A 14,514-nucleotide genomic window follows, 5' to 3' on the forward strand; every position below is an offset into this window, starting at 1 on the left:
AAAAATTACAAAACATTATACATACATAGAAAAATGACATCGTCATTTACACTATGAATTGATCCTGATTGTCATTCTCTGAACAAAAAGGAATACCCTCAGTCCTATAAGAGTATTTTGGAAGCACTATAAATCGTTCATTTAAGATTTTTATGAGTTCGAGGGCACTTGAATTACATTCTTCATCATATTTGTAATTTCGTATAGAGATCCGCTGCAATGAGCTTCCTGTAAGTTTTCTCATGGCAATACCTGTCCGGATCTATTTTGAGGTTTCTAAAGAGCTCCAGAGTATTGGCAGGAAATATCCGCCTTAATCCGTCGGTGTTATTGAGAGCGCTTCGGAGACTATGAGGGTTGTGGAAGCGGGCTCCAGGGCAGGGCCTTACTACAAGATTTTCAATTTGAGGGGCATCTAAACTCCCTGTCAGATGTTGTGCTTCAGTGCAGATGTTACATATTGTGACCATCTGAATCCACGGAGCTGTGTTCAAGTTTGCATACAGTATGGATTTTGAAATTGTGAAGGGCTTCCCGACAATCCTATTCAACCACTGGAGCAACCAGTATTCCAGGCTGAGAAATTTCCTAATATAAGTATTTGGAACAGAGGACCAAATTGCCGAAGCATGTAAGGATACAGGTACGATACATCTTTGGATATATTGGGTCATAAGCTGCTGGTATCGAATCCCAGTTATTTCTTGTTTGTTTGTTGTTGTTTGTTATTTAGGAGCATTAGCAACTAAGGCCATATTGCTCTGGAATATGCGGTGGTCATTCCCTGAATGACCTTTCCGCATCCTCCGTATTTGGTGGTGACGGGCTCGAACCCCAGTCTAATCAAGAAGCGTGTGCTACGCACTGCTGCTCCTTCCCACCTGGCTACGGAGGCGCCTGTTATTTCTTGTCTTACAACCCATATGGCAGCAAGAGTTTTTGATCTAGTGTTCTGAAAGTGCCTTTGGAAGGTAAGGCCCACGTCACTCCTAGGTGGTCGGTGTATGAGTTTACTTTCTTAACCTGTGCTCCATTAATAGCTAATTCGATTCGATTTTTTATCTTCTTATTAGTTATTGTCAGTTGTGCTGACTTGTCTGAATTTAGCCAGAAACCGATTTTACGTAGGTATGTTTCCAGTTCGTACAGCTTTGGCATGGAAATTGACGTCGGACACCAGAGATCCTTCGTTAGAGACAAAATATTTTATATTATCGGCGTAGGAAATAAAATTCTGATTCCGCGCCAGAAAAAGCTCCAGGGCGGCAGCGAACAGCAAAGCTGATAAAACATCTCCCTGGTGGATGCCCCAAGTGAGGGTGTATTCTGCACGGAATTCTTGGTGTTGTACAATGAGGTGCCTTGGCTTCAAAATGGCCTTGATGATCTGTAATAGTTGGCCCTCAATGCGGAAATAAACTTTTAATATATTTTCAAGCGCAAGTAACAACACATTATCGAAAGTAAAGGAATATTATGTCAATTTTGTCTTTTTCATTTAATGCGTGCTGCATTCTGAAGAGCGTCTCCAAGAGATTATTAGTAATGGATCGTCTCGGTACTACGGTTTGGAGGTGGAGTGGCCTGTGTGCAAAACACTGTTGGGTTAAAGCAGGAAGGATGGCTTTTTCAAAAAGTTTTAAAAGAGAACAACTGATGGACACAGGTCGAAAGTCTGAAGAGGCCTTAGGGTTCTTTTTTTGGCACCAGCCGCACAAAGTAGTGATTCCATCTCTGGGGGAGGACTCCATCTTTCAGGATGTTTTGGAAAATGTGCAATAGCACATCAACAATATAGGCACTGCATGTTTTTAAAATAAAGATGGGAAACCCGTCGAGGCCGATAGTAGATTTGGTAGGCAATGAATTAATGGCATTGATGAGATCTTCTCTACAAACAGAGACTGTGGATAAAGCATTCTCACAAACACCTCCTCTCGCTAAAATATGTTGTGCCATATTCTCCTGCTGATATACTTGGACATTTTTTGCTTTATCTTCAACTGGCAGCCTTTCAAAGCACTCCTTAGCCGAGTGTGGTTTCTTCCATTTCATTAGCGGCCTTTTTGCTCACGATTCTTTTCGAATGTCGAAGCTTTCTAATAACCTCTTCGTAGCGTGAATGTAGTTTCTTTTTTGAGAAAATGGCTCTTTTTCCTTGTAGTCCGTGAAGTCTTAATTCAATCCTGAATTTTCCATTTCCTATAAGCCTTTTGCTTGGCCACAAACGCCTGTTTTAAATACTCGTTGAACCACGGTTTAGTTTTGTCGGTGACCCTTACCTCTTTTGAGGCACCCAGGTCAGCAATAAATGAGCAAAAAGGACGCTAAATTTGAAATGGAAGAAACCACATTCGGACACTGGGCTCTTTCTCAATCAAGTTGGTAGCTTCTTCCACCGGTTTATTGTATAGAGCATTCCAGTTGTAGGTCTTGAGATGTTTTAAAATAATCTCAGGTCTAATGAACTTAAGAGAGTATATCTTCTTGGTTTGACGAGTTTGCTCATCGATGCATTGCTCACCTGCACTATTGCATAGGGAAATTCCACAACATATTGGTATCTGACTGGAATTTAGTTTGAGGGGTGACATTTATGTTTATCAGATGATATAATAAATCCAAATGCTGCTCTCCCCTAGTCGGAAGCGTTTCAAGTAGGGTCAGTCCTAAGGTTTGGAGGGTTGCATAAAGGTATTCTTTAGCTTGATCGTGTCTTGGGCTAGGCATATTAAAGTCGCCAGTTACAATCATGGGAATATCTGTGCCAAAGTTCTCTGAAATCCACACAAGAAGCTCAGTCCTGGTGTCAGCACTGTGTTCCGGCGGAAGATAGATAAGGCAGACTTGGATTTCTTGAGCATTCCTCCTGAAAGACGCGGATATGGCGTCAAAGTTTTCAGATTGACTAGGTTTAATTTTTGCAGGATGCAAACTTTCATGATAAAGGATTGCAACTCCTCCACCCCGCTTATCTATTCTACTGTTCCCAATAAATCTGTAAGTAGAGGATTGTACCAGCAGATCCAGTTGCCTGTTATAATTTAGCCAAGTCTCCACTATACAGATAAAGTCATATTCTTCAAGGAGTAGGCAGGTCTGCAATGTGTGCAGTTTGTTAACAACACTTCTAACGTTCTGAATAAAAAAGCAAATGGTCTGGCATTCTCCAGACGGGGCATTCTGTTGCCTTAGTGGCTATATAGGTTGATGAGTGCTACTGGTTCTCTGCACGCATGCGGTGTTCTTTTCTAGATATCTTTTAACTAGTGAACCCAGTGGCCAGTTGTGTTCAAGGATTAGATTTAGGTCATCAGGGGCGCATGTGAGCAAAAATGGGGCGCATGAAGGATGCCTTGTTTTCAGCTGTCTTACTTCTATGTGGACTCCGAATCCTTCAGCAAACATGGCCTTTATGTCATTCGCCTGCTTGTTCGGGGAAAGCCTAGTAACAAAGACTTTCTTTCGGGTTCTGACGGCTGAATATTGAACCTCCTTACCAATTGGCTATCTGTGGGGAGGTTTGTATGCGCTGCATCTACATTAAAATTGTACTTCGGAGATTGTGTAGAGGGATAAGAGTTATTATTCCCGATCTGGCTATTGTGTACATTTGTTATGGAAGATGCTCTTCGGTTGGTGGCCTTCGACATACTCTGATTCTACCCTCTTCCATAAGTCTTCTGGGATAAGGTTTCCTTGTATTCCCGTTTGATGTTATTTCCGCATATGTCAGCCTGGGATACTTTTCAGGGCACACTCTATCAGCCTCACATGTGGCCGGAGAATAAGAGCTAGATAGGTCCTGTGGTAAGGGAGATGGGAAGGCTCGGGTAGGGGCCTTAGATCCTTGTTGCATATATTCTACCAGGGGCTGTTGCTCATGATTATCTATCACCGGTGGTTGCTCCATAAATCCATTACTTTCTCTGTTTCGCTGATAGGGAGTGACGGGAGGGATATTTAATATGGCATCTTTTGGTCTATGTCCCACTAATGGTTCAGCATTAATAGCCGAGAAGGAGGGGGGGAATGAGCTTGGACATCCTGTCCGCTTCTGTGGAATATAGCGCCATCCTCTTCATGTTCAGGCTCCGAGGCACTCGCAGTGTTGTTTGGTAATCTAGCTTACCACATAGCATCATACAGTTTTTCAGGTCAGTGATCTGGCCTCTTAGTGAGCAAATTTCCTGTTTTATTTCTTCGTTCTGTGAGCGGAGTTCTTGGTTGATAATGAGAAGGGTGGATAAGCACTCGAAAATTGGGGAAAATTTTTCTTTTAGATTATGCATGTATTCTTCAGCCTGGATTGCAACAGGTTTAAGAAATTCCCAAATACTTCATCTGTTACGCTTTTGAGCATATGTTTCATGCCACTGAAAAAGGCGGTGTTTGCCTGATTAGCCATAGCCTTGGTGGGTTTGCCTGTGGGCTGATAGGGGGTATTTGCATGAAGACAGTCCTCGGGACAAGTATCACAACCAAGGACGTTTAAAATGTCAGAATCGAGTCCTGAGCTCGTGTCTTTCCCATTAATATCCTTTAGCCAGTCATTTCTTCGTTCATGGCCATAATTTTCATGATCTTTCAAGCCTTCTTTATTATTTTCTAAATTATTACTTCTTCCATTGTTTCCCAAGTCACTGTGTTGTGCATCAGCGGTGGGGTGAGAGGTCAGCGTAGCCACTTCCTCCGATGTGTTGCATTCTTTGGTCGGTGCATTTTTCTCCCTGCCGGGGGGGGGGGAAATCAGGCTTCTGATTGGAGGCTCTTGCAGCTCCCGTCTGTTTACTATTTAAGCAGCATTTTCCCATGAACCCTTTCCTGAGCATAACCGGCATATTCTATGTTTTGATTTACTGAAAGTAGGGTTTCAGCTGCGGAATTATTGCAGAGATCACATATGCCAGGAGATACTGCGGTTGTCAAGTCCGGTGGTTAAAGTTGCGGGGAGGTAAGAATGCAGTGAACGGTTTCTAATTTCCGCTCCAAATTCATACACACTATCCAAATTAATGCACACTGTAACTGAAATATAAGTAAGCAATCTCCGATTTTACACTTACCTTTGGTACATTTGTAATTTATTGATTCCAAAAATAGGCAGGCATTGTAAACACAACCAAAAGCATATTGCAATAAATAGTTTTTCACAAGTAAAGGAAAAAATCCAAAAAGTCTATAATAACAATAATTTATTTTTTTTGTATATTGACGTTCATTATTTATAAATTACTTATTTTTTATTACTTTTTCTATATTGATGCGGAGGCCTGAGACGGATAGCAAGGTTTTTGATTGGGTACTATGATGTGGTTACAAAGCAACTAAATTCACAAAATAATTTTGATATCATATACTTGGATTTCAGGAAAGCTTTTGATACAGTTGCGCATGGAAGATTACTGTACAAATTGGACAGTATGGTATTAAGGGTAAGTTGCTACAATGGATAAAAGAGTAGTTGATTGGGAGAAGACAGTGTAAATCAATGGACGCTGTTCTTCGTGGAATAATGTTAATAGTGAAATCCCCCAGGGTTCGGTGTTGGGCCCACTGTTGTTTTGTATATTTATTAATGATATTGATGAAGGTATATCAGGCTTAATGCCCAAGTTTTCAGATGATACAAAGGTTGGCAGATTTGTTAATGACAGTAATCGCAGTGTGCTACTGCAACGGGATCTAGAAAAGTTGGGCAGACGGGCTGAGAAGTGGCAACTGAAGTTTATCATTGACAAATGCAAAGTACTGCATATGGGTAGAAGTAACCCCGGAGTAACGTACCAACTGTGTGGTACACTTAGGATTGTAGAAAATGAAAAAGACCTCTGAGTAATTGTGCAGTTAGATATGAAGTTTTCTGAGCAGTGCAGACAGGCTGCCAGAGCAGGTCATGGGGTATGTCAATGATATATGGGCATTTTGCTAGTATGGAAAAGGAGGTGATTATCCATTTGTTTAAGGCAATGGTCAGGCCAAGCATTCAGTACTGCGTACAGGTCTGGAGGCCTCATTTTAGGAAGGATGTAGAGTTGCTTGAGCGAGTACAGAGAAGTGCAACAATATTGGTGAGGGGAATGAAGGGGTGGTCTCACCAAGAAAGTCTTAAGTTCTGAAATTGCAGCGTCTGGAGACTAGGCTGTTTGTTTGTTTGTTGTTTGGTTTTTAGGAGCATTAGCAACTAAGGCCATATTGCTCCGGGAAATGAGGTGGTCATTCCCTGACCTTTCCTCATCCTCCGTATTTGGTGGTGACGGGCTCGAACCCAGGTCTAATCAAGAAGCGTGTGTGCTACGTACTGCTGCTCCTTCCCACCTGGCTACGGAGGCGCCGGAGACTAGGCACCTGCGAGGTAATCTGATTGAGGTGTATAAGGCCTTGAATGGGTTGAACAGGCTCAGTTCTGATGGGATTCTTCCTCTTGTTCAGATTACGGACCCGAGGGGGCATAAATTTAAATTGAGGAAAGACAATTACAGAATAGATATGCGGAAATTTGACTTTAGCCAGCGGGTTTTTGATTACTGGAACAAACTTCCATCTGTCGTTTTGGAAGTTGATAGCTTAAATAAATTCAAGGAGGTACCGGACAAACATTTAGAGGGAATGTATGTGTGAATTTTTTTTTTTTTTTTTTTGCAATAATTATTGCAAATAAGCAATAATTATTTATGCTAAATAGTTATTTATTTAGCATAAATAATTTTGAAAGCAAAATTATTTATGCTAAATAATTTTGCTTTCTTGCATCATATGGCTTTATTAATGCTAGTTTCACGTTTGGTAAGACAGTTAGTTATTTTTTAACGTCGAGAAACCTACAACCGAAGAAATTAATATAAAAAAAATATATATATACACACGACTTCTGAATATATAATCGTATGTATTCAATTAAATTTTAATAGTGACATTTTCAATAATCTGTGATGGGATTTGAACCCAGATGCCTCCGAAAGAGTGACAACTGGCGAAACCATTACACTGTCACGGAAGACAAAGCCAAAATAAGAATGTCTCAAAATGAGATACGGGATTTCTTAATACTGCTGGTTCAATAAACTAATTAGTTTTGAAAATCAAGTATCATCCTTTAATTAATTTAATTTTATTCATTCTTAATGTATATGGTTGACTCATTTTGAAACCCGATCAGCCCTCTTGGTACGAATCAATATTTAAAGCCCGTACAAAATCACACTAGAAATGCCACGAACTTGACGTGTTATTTTTAGTGTGTTATTGTGTTAAATTCGTGCACAATAGTACAGTTATGGAATAAATATATTAAAAAACAAACTTACCCTTTTATTTTCATAAAACTTATCAATGTCTTCGATTGGAGTGGCAATTAGTTCTGGTGGAAATTCATTTATTACTGCTCGTGGCAGTGGCATTCCTGCTTCGAGAGTCGGATCAGGCTCCAGAATTTCCTCATGGTTTTGTGAACTGTACTGTTCAGTCTTTACCGCTTCAGTGCCATCGTCTAACTTATGTGTCTCAGCGTTTTTTCGGGCTTCGGCTTCCGCAATTCGGGCTTCAATAGCAGCTAAAGACTCCCTGGTAAAGGGACGGAACAAGGGAATCGTCTCTTCCTCGGACTGTTCATCGGATGACATTCTGTTTGAAGGGAGATGAGGCTACGGGGATAAACCTGGCAATCAATGATCGGTCTTTCCGTTTTCAACTGAAGTTACTGAAAATATTAAAGAAAACTCCTTAAAACTTCTTAATATTCACAAAAAAACTTTTTATGTATACACAAACAAATCTGAAATCTAATACACTGCTCGACAAAATTAACAGAACAAAATGATTTTAATGGATATTTTATTGTGAACAGTGTCACTGAAGGTGAATATTTGATATATTAAGCATCCTAGCAATGCAAATTCCGAGTATCGACTTGATCTACCTTACAGAACCGCGCATTGCGCAAGTTAGTCATGCCGAAAAAAACGGGTTGGGCACATATAACTTCATTTCCGTTTTTTGGCTGGCTCAGTGGAAAAGCCAAAACTCCAGTACTCAGGATGGAAAGTCATCGTCGTTTAGATGATTCTTTGAGATAGCGGGCAGTTAAAGGCAGAGATGGCACATTAGCTTAATGTATCACGCAATGTCGTCTCGGCACTATGAAAGCAGTTTCCAGAGACAAGAACCATTACAAGAAGAGTTGGCCAAGGTCTCCCGAAAGCTACATCAACCAGAAGAGACCGCTATTTGGCTCTAACAGCAAGACTGATTTCTACGATGTCTTTTCATCCACTGTCTTTTGGGGTTGCTGTGGCACAGGTGAAAACATTTCCAACCGGACTGTGTTAAGAAGACTCAATTCAAGTGGACTTTACATAAGGAAGCCAGTGGTTTGCATCCCATTAACTGTAAGGGCCGCCGTAGCCTAGTGGTCAGGCGCGGGGGTGTATAAGTACACGTGCCTTGAGTGACGGGGGTTCAAGCCCGTGACTGCTGAATATGGTGCTGTTTCTTGTATTCTGTCTATCTTGTGAACTCCTCTGATCGTTTGGTCATCCCGAAGTATATAAAAAAAAAAGCCCATTAACTGTTGAGAACAGGTTGTGTTGTTATTCTTGTGATCTAGAATTAAGTTAAGAGAATTTCTGATTCTGTCTGCAGTTGGCAAACTGGAATAATTGTATATATGTAAATAGCTATATTGCTGGCTCTGCACCATAGAACATTGTAGCTTTAGTTTTAAGGTTTTTAGATGTTTAAGGCTGTGTTAAAATTGATCCACTATATGTTTCTTTTCCTGTAAACTTTTTCACACTTTTCTCTTATTACTCAGCGGATGTCTTTTCTTTCTCCCCCTTGCTTTCTGTCCACTTTCCTTCCCTTCCATTTCCCATACTATTCCACCTAAATCCTATTTCCTTTCCTTGAATACCTTGGGGCTCCCAGGCTTGCCTGAAGGCCCAATAAGAGTCTACTTTTTTGGTGGTTGATCCTAGCTGCCTCCATGTGGCTTGGGGTGGGAGTCAGGGTGCGGGGGACCAGTTATCACAGGGGGACCCAAAAAAGGAAGCAACCTCTCTTGGTGACACCCAACTTGGTTGTGCTTAGACCTGTGGCCACAGATGGTCCCCAGGAAAAGAGAACCAGTGAAGAAATAAAGACAACTGTGATGAAGGAACTAAAGGATGACCTTAAAGCTACTAAGATAAAGTCCATCAGGAAAACGAGGAATGTAGGACTCATTATTGAAACGGAGAGAAACGAAGACATACAGATGATAATGGATAACCGAAAAATTGCCACCTTGGGTTTGACTGCAGAACTGCCAAAAAAGAGAGGACCTGCTATCATTGTCTTTGGCATAGAAAAGGACCTAACCCCGGAACAATCAGCCACAGAGATCACAAAAAGAAATCTGAGAGAGACCCCCCCCCAGCAACTACAGGAACAGCGAACCCTGGTGCAGCCCAGGTACTCCACCAGACCTAGGGCAGGACCAAACAGAAATTGGGTTCTAGAACTAGCCCCGACTGTCTGGCAGAAACTAAAGAATCAAGAGAGGATCTACACTGAATGGGGATCCCACCGATTCCGGGAGCATGTGGCAATCCCGAAATGCTTCCGGTGTTGTAAATACGGCCACACAACCCATACGTGTACACAAACGGAATCAACCTGCGGTCACTGCTCTGGCAGGTGACATGAATATAGAACATGTCCAAATAAGGAGCAAGATCCAATCTGTACAAACTGTAAGGCAGGGAAAGTGGACCATTCGCATTCTATCAGAGACCCGAACTGTTCAGTTTATCTTAAAGTAAAAGGGTTATACCAGTCACGAATCGACTATGGAGAGACGCCCTAAAGAGGACAACAGATCCAAAATTGCAATAATACAGCATAATACGCAGAGAGCTAGAGCAGTGGCCCAGCAACTTAGGATCATAGAAGACGAGGAAGCAGCAGACGTCTTACTACTACTACAGGAACCATATACCCACTCAAAACGAGTGTACGGATATCCGGCAGCATACAAAATAGTCCATGATGAGAGTAAAACCCAATGGGCTGCAGTTGTGGTCCGCAATCCCAATTATACTGTGACTAAAGTAACACAGCTTTGTGCACGCTGGGCAGCGTGTGCCCACATCATAACGCCATTGGGCCAAATCAATGCTGTGGCCCTTTACAGCAGGCCGGGCGAGGACATCGGACCTATCACCAGGTACTTTCAGGCTTGACCGACATACTCCCTGATCAAAGGATCATAATTGGGGCAGATGTAAACTGCCACAGTCTGACCCCAGACAGGAGAGGTACCAGAAATGGACAGATTTTAGAGGACTTTCTCTTGGACTCCAGGTTCGCTATCCTCAACAGACCACACCAGATGCCTACATTCTGTAATACCCTGTGGGAGGCGACTATTGATGTCAACGTTGTCCACGGGAAACCTTGCAGGGCACGTTGAGGATTGGATCATCAGAGACTCGTGGACGACTTTCGACCACAGAGTGATTACCTGCCAAATCAGAAGATCATTAAACAGGCTATTGATACCTAAAAAAATACTAAATCGCTTGGCCATCCGCCGGGTGAACTGAGAAAGGTTTAAAAGAGGTCTTAATGCCCGCTGCGGCCCAACACCTGGAAACAACAAACCAGAATAGGGACCCAGACCAGAATCAAAAGAGGGTAACAGAAATAATATTTGCGGCGAGTGAAGCATCAATGAAGAAGAGAAATCCCAAACAGGGAGCAGTCCCTTGGTGGACTCACGAAATCCAGCAACTCAGAAGGGAGACCATGAGAAGAAAACTTTCAACGGGCAAGACGCACATGGCCTGCTGCTGAGGTCCAGATACTGAAGGAGCGCTATACAGAAGCAAGAAACAAATATACGGATGAAATAAACAAGAGCAAACAAAGAGCCTGGGAAAACTTGGCAGGAATAACAGGAAATAATGAGCCGGGAGGTAGTCTATAGGATAATCACAAACAAACTTCCCAGGGGGGGCGAAGTTATTTCTACCACACTGACACCACAGGGGAGCCAAACCACCACATGGCAACATTCAATCACAAATATTCTGGGCGCTATTTTTCCGGAGACTGCCATGCCTACCTCATCTGAACAGCATAGAATATACCAAGAAAATGACACGTACACCACTGACTCCTGTGAACAACCGTTCACGCTAGATGACATCAAATCCGCTGCAAATCACGTAAGAAATCATAAGTGCCCTGGCCTCGATTATCTCGAGCCGGAAATAATCAAAAAAGTAACGGACCTGACCCTCGAACTCCTCCTAAATCTGTTCAATAACTGTCTGGATCAAGGCATCTTCCCAAGAAACTGGAACACTGCGGGACTGAAGCTGATCCCAAAAACACCCACGAAGCCTCCACAACAGCCAACCACCTACAGACCGATAGCTTTGCTACCGGTGATCAGCAAACTATTTGAGAGAATGCTATATGCCCGAATTGACACACATTACAAGAGTGCTGAACTGCAGATGTCTACCCATCCAAAATTTAAAACAAATACACCAACCGTTTAACTATAATGGTGTAATACTGAAAACTATAAAATGTACCAAACGATACTACACTGTAAAATAATATATGCAAAAAACTGATTTACAAAATAAAATATACGATAAAAATTTAATAAAATATAAATAAAATATTTAAAATACAATAAAATTAAAAGCGATAAAACATTGACTGAAGCTTTCAGGGGCTTCCGCCTCCTTTCTCAACGACAATGATGTTTAAGCAACACATCCTTAGGTAACAGGCTAACAGCACAAGTGGCTGACCAGGCGCATGCTCAATATTTCTTCCATGTGATCCAGAACCGAAAGCGGCTCGGGAGCGTGGAAATATAAAACGCTCGTCTTTTGTCAGGACCACGGCTTCCAGCAGGGGGTGAAATCGAACACCCCTGTCCCTATTCATACTATTGTTCTCAGACGAGCCTATCCACAAACTCTCCAGCCACTTACGGTCCCAGAACCTATGCGCCCGCTCAAGGATGACAGCATTCACAGGGGAGACCTGATGATGTTTCTTCCAATAATGCTCAGCAATGGCGGACTTATTGAACTCTGCGGTCTGTACAGCTCGCATGTGCTCCCCCAGACGGTCTTTTAGTCGCCGTCCTGTCTCCCCCACATAATCATCTCCATAGATTTTTCCGAGGTGTTCGACACCATTTGGCGGCCGAGTGTTCTGGCAAGACTAAGGTGGCCCACCTTCCCTGCAACTTGTATCTCACTATTAAGTCTTACCTTACCGACAGGAGTATTAGTGTCGTGGCACCCTATAGTAGGGTAAACCGCCGTGTTTGCAAGGGTTGCCCCCAGGCTTCCGTCCTGGGGCCACTCCTGGGGAATATTGTCTTGGATGAGTTCCTGGCCATGGACCTTGGTGATGTCCAAACCGAAGCTTTTGCTGACGACTTGATCTTGAAAATTGCTGCCGACAGTAGAGCACAGTTGGAGGTAAAAGCAAACAATGCCATCAAGATGCTACAGGACTAGACCATCTTACACTGCCTAAAAATCTCACCGACTAAGACATCCTCAAATCTTACTGAAAGGCTCCCTTGACTGGGCGGGCGCCTCAAATAAAGGTGAACAACACCACAATTAAACTCTAAAGCCAGCTTAAGTATCTTGGGGTGATATTAGATTGTAATCTTTCAAGCAGCATCTCACACATCTAAGGAAGTATTCTGCACTGTCAGCCCGTGTGGTCCGTTGTGACTGGGGACTTAAACGTCGCGTACTCTCCTTATATTATAAAACGACATTCCTACCAGCTATAACATACGCCTCTGCGGTTTGGTATCACAAGGAATCAACCGCGGTAAATAGACGCATAATCGACTCATTCTATAGAACTATCCTGTTAACCGTTACCAGAGCCTGCAGCACCACTAGCACTGTTACTCTACAGGTCTTGGCCGGAGCCCTTCCCCTTGACATGGACATCATATGCACTGGAATAGCCTATTATATAACCAAAGAAATGCCTTGCACCCACTTAGACTACCCAGTGGATAACAACGCAATCCACAAGGCTGAAAAGAACAGGCTGCAGAAATACCTAAAACAAACCTGGCAATACCGCTGGACAAACACAACAAAAGGGAATATCATCAAAAAGTTCATCCCGGACGTAGACAGAGTATACCCCATTCTCCCAACCTGGATGCAATCCGGACTTTACACGACCTACTTTCTTACGGGTCATGGGGCTTTCAATGCAAAGCTTCCAGCATTAGGAATAGTGGAGGACCCGCGCTGTACTTGCGGGGAACAAGAAAGCTGGGTGCACATTATGTTTGAGTGTGCTGAATACGAAGACCTTAGATACAGACTAATAACTAAAGTTCACTATCTACCGAGGGATTTTTACGCAGTTTCTCTCTACTCTCGGCCGGGGGAGGATATTCTCCTGATTATTAGATACTTACAACGCATCTCTCTGGAATTCCCAAATGCGAAAATCATCGTTGCCGCCGACGTAAACTGCAGGTCGCCAGCGTGGTTCAGTGAAACTCAAGACAGACGAGGCACAAACAACGGACAAAGACTGGAAGAATATCTCTCAAACAGTTCTTTCTCAATTCTGAACCAACCAAATAACCTACCGACCTTCTCTAGTACAATGTGGGAAGCCACAATTGATATCACCCTGGCCACAAGATCCGTTGCACGACACCTTTCATCCTGGATAGTTAGAGAAAGCTGGACCACTTCGGACCACCGTGTAATAACTTTCCAACTGCACCGATCAGTAAGCCGACAACCAATTATAAGGCAAACTCTACACAGATTTGCAATTGACAAGGCAAACTCTACACAGATTTGCAATTGACAAGGCAAACTCTACACAGATTTGCAATTGACAAGGCAAACTTGCAGGAATTTAAGGATTCACTGATCATGGCTGCCCACTCTCTTAGCACAGTTGGACTGAACGCAGACCAGCACCAAAAGGCAATTGTAAGCCTAGTCACTGAAAGCTCCATTAACTCTATTAAAAGGAAGAAACCTTCTCTTGGAGCCATACCTTGGTGGTGCCCAGAGCTCCAACAACTGCGACGGGAGGTTTACACCCGGCGGAAAAATTTTCAACGCGCAAGACGGACATGGCCGGAAGCGGAAGTAGAGTATCTCAAGCAGCAGTACCGAACGGCAAGAAATGAATACACAGCCCTGATTAAACAAAGGAAGAAGCGCTCCTGGGAGCACCTAGTCTCCACACTTGGAAATTCTGCCCCCTGGGGAGTGGTCTACAGAGTAATCACAAACAAACTCCCCAGGGGAGAAGTCATCCCAGCCACCAAGACGCCACAAGGCACGTATACAAAGACATGGTCCGAATCTATAAATAACATCCTTGACGCCATGTTCCATCAACACATGCCACCAAGCACCCCAGAGCAAATACTACTATGCGAGGAAAACAGCACATACATCACGGCCCAAGTGGAAGACAGCTTCACCAAGGAAGAAC

At 42.9% G+C, this 14,514-nt stretch overlaps 1 protein-coding gene across 1 annotated transcript in view; it reads right to left on the reverse strand.

The window, feature by feature from the left end:
• Positions 1-14,514, reverse strand: part of LOC150083272 (sodium channel protein para-like) — a 1,345,866-nt gene that overhangs the window by 1,223,704 nt on the left and 107,648 nt on the right. Inside the window, exon 2 of the mRNA XM_090377950.1 lies at positions 7,308-7,699. Coding sequence (XP_090234076.1) covers positions 7,308-7,622 — 315 coding nt within the window. The 5' untranslated portion in view covers positions 7,623-7,699. The remainder of the gene's footprint in view (positions 1-7,307; positions 7,700-14,514) is intronic.

This window comes from Mastigoproctus giganteus, chromosome 7, assembly GCF_048544385.1.
Source record: "Mastigoproctus giganteus isolate SK-2022 chromosome 7, ASM4854438v1, whole genome shotgun sequence".
Classification (NCBI taxonomy): domain Eukaryota; kingdom Metazoa; phylum Arthropoda; class Arachnida; order Uropygi; family Thelyphonidae; genus Mastigoproctus; species Mastigoproctus giganteus.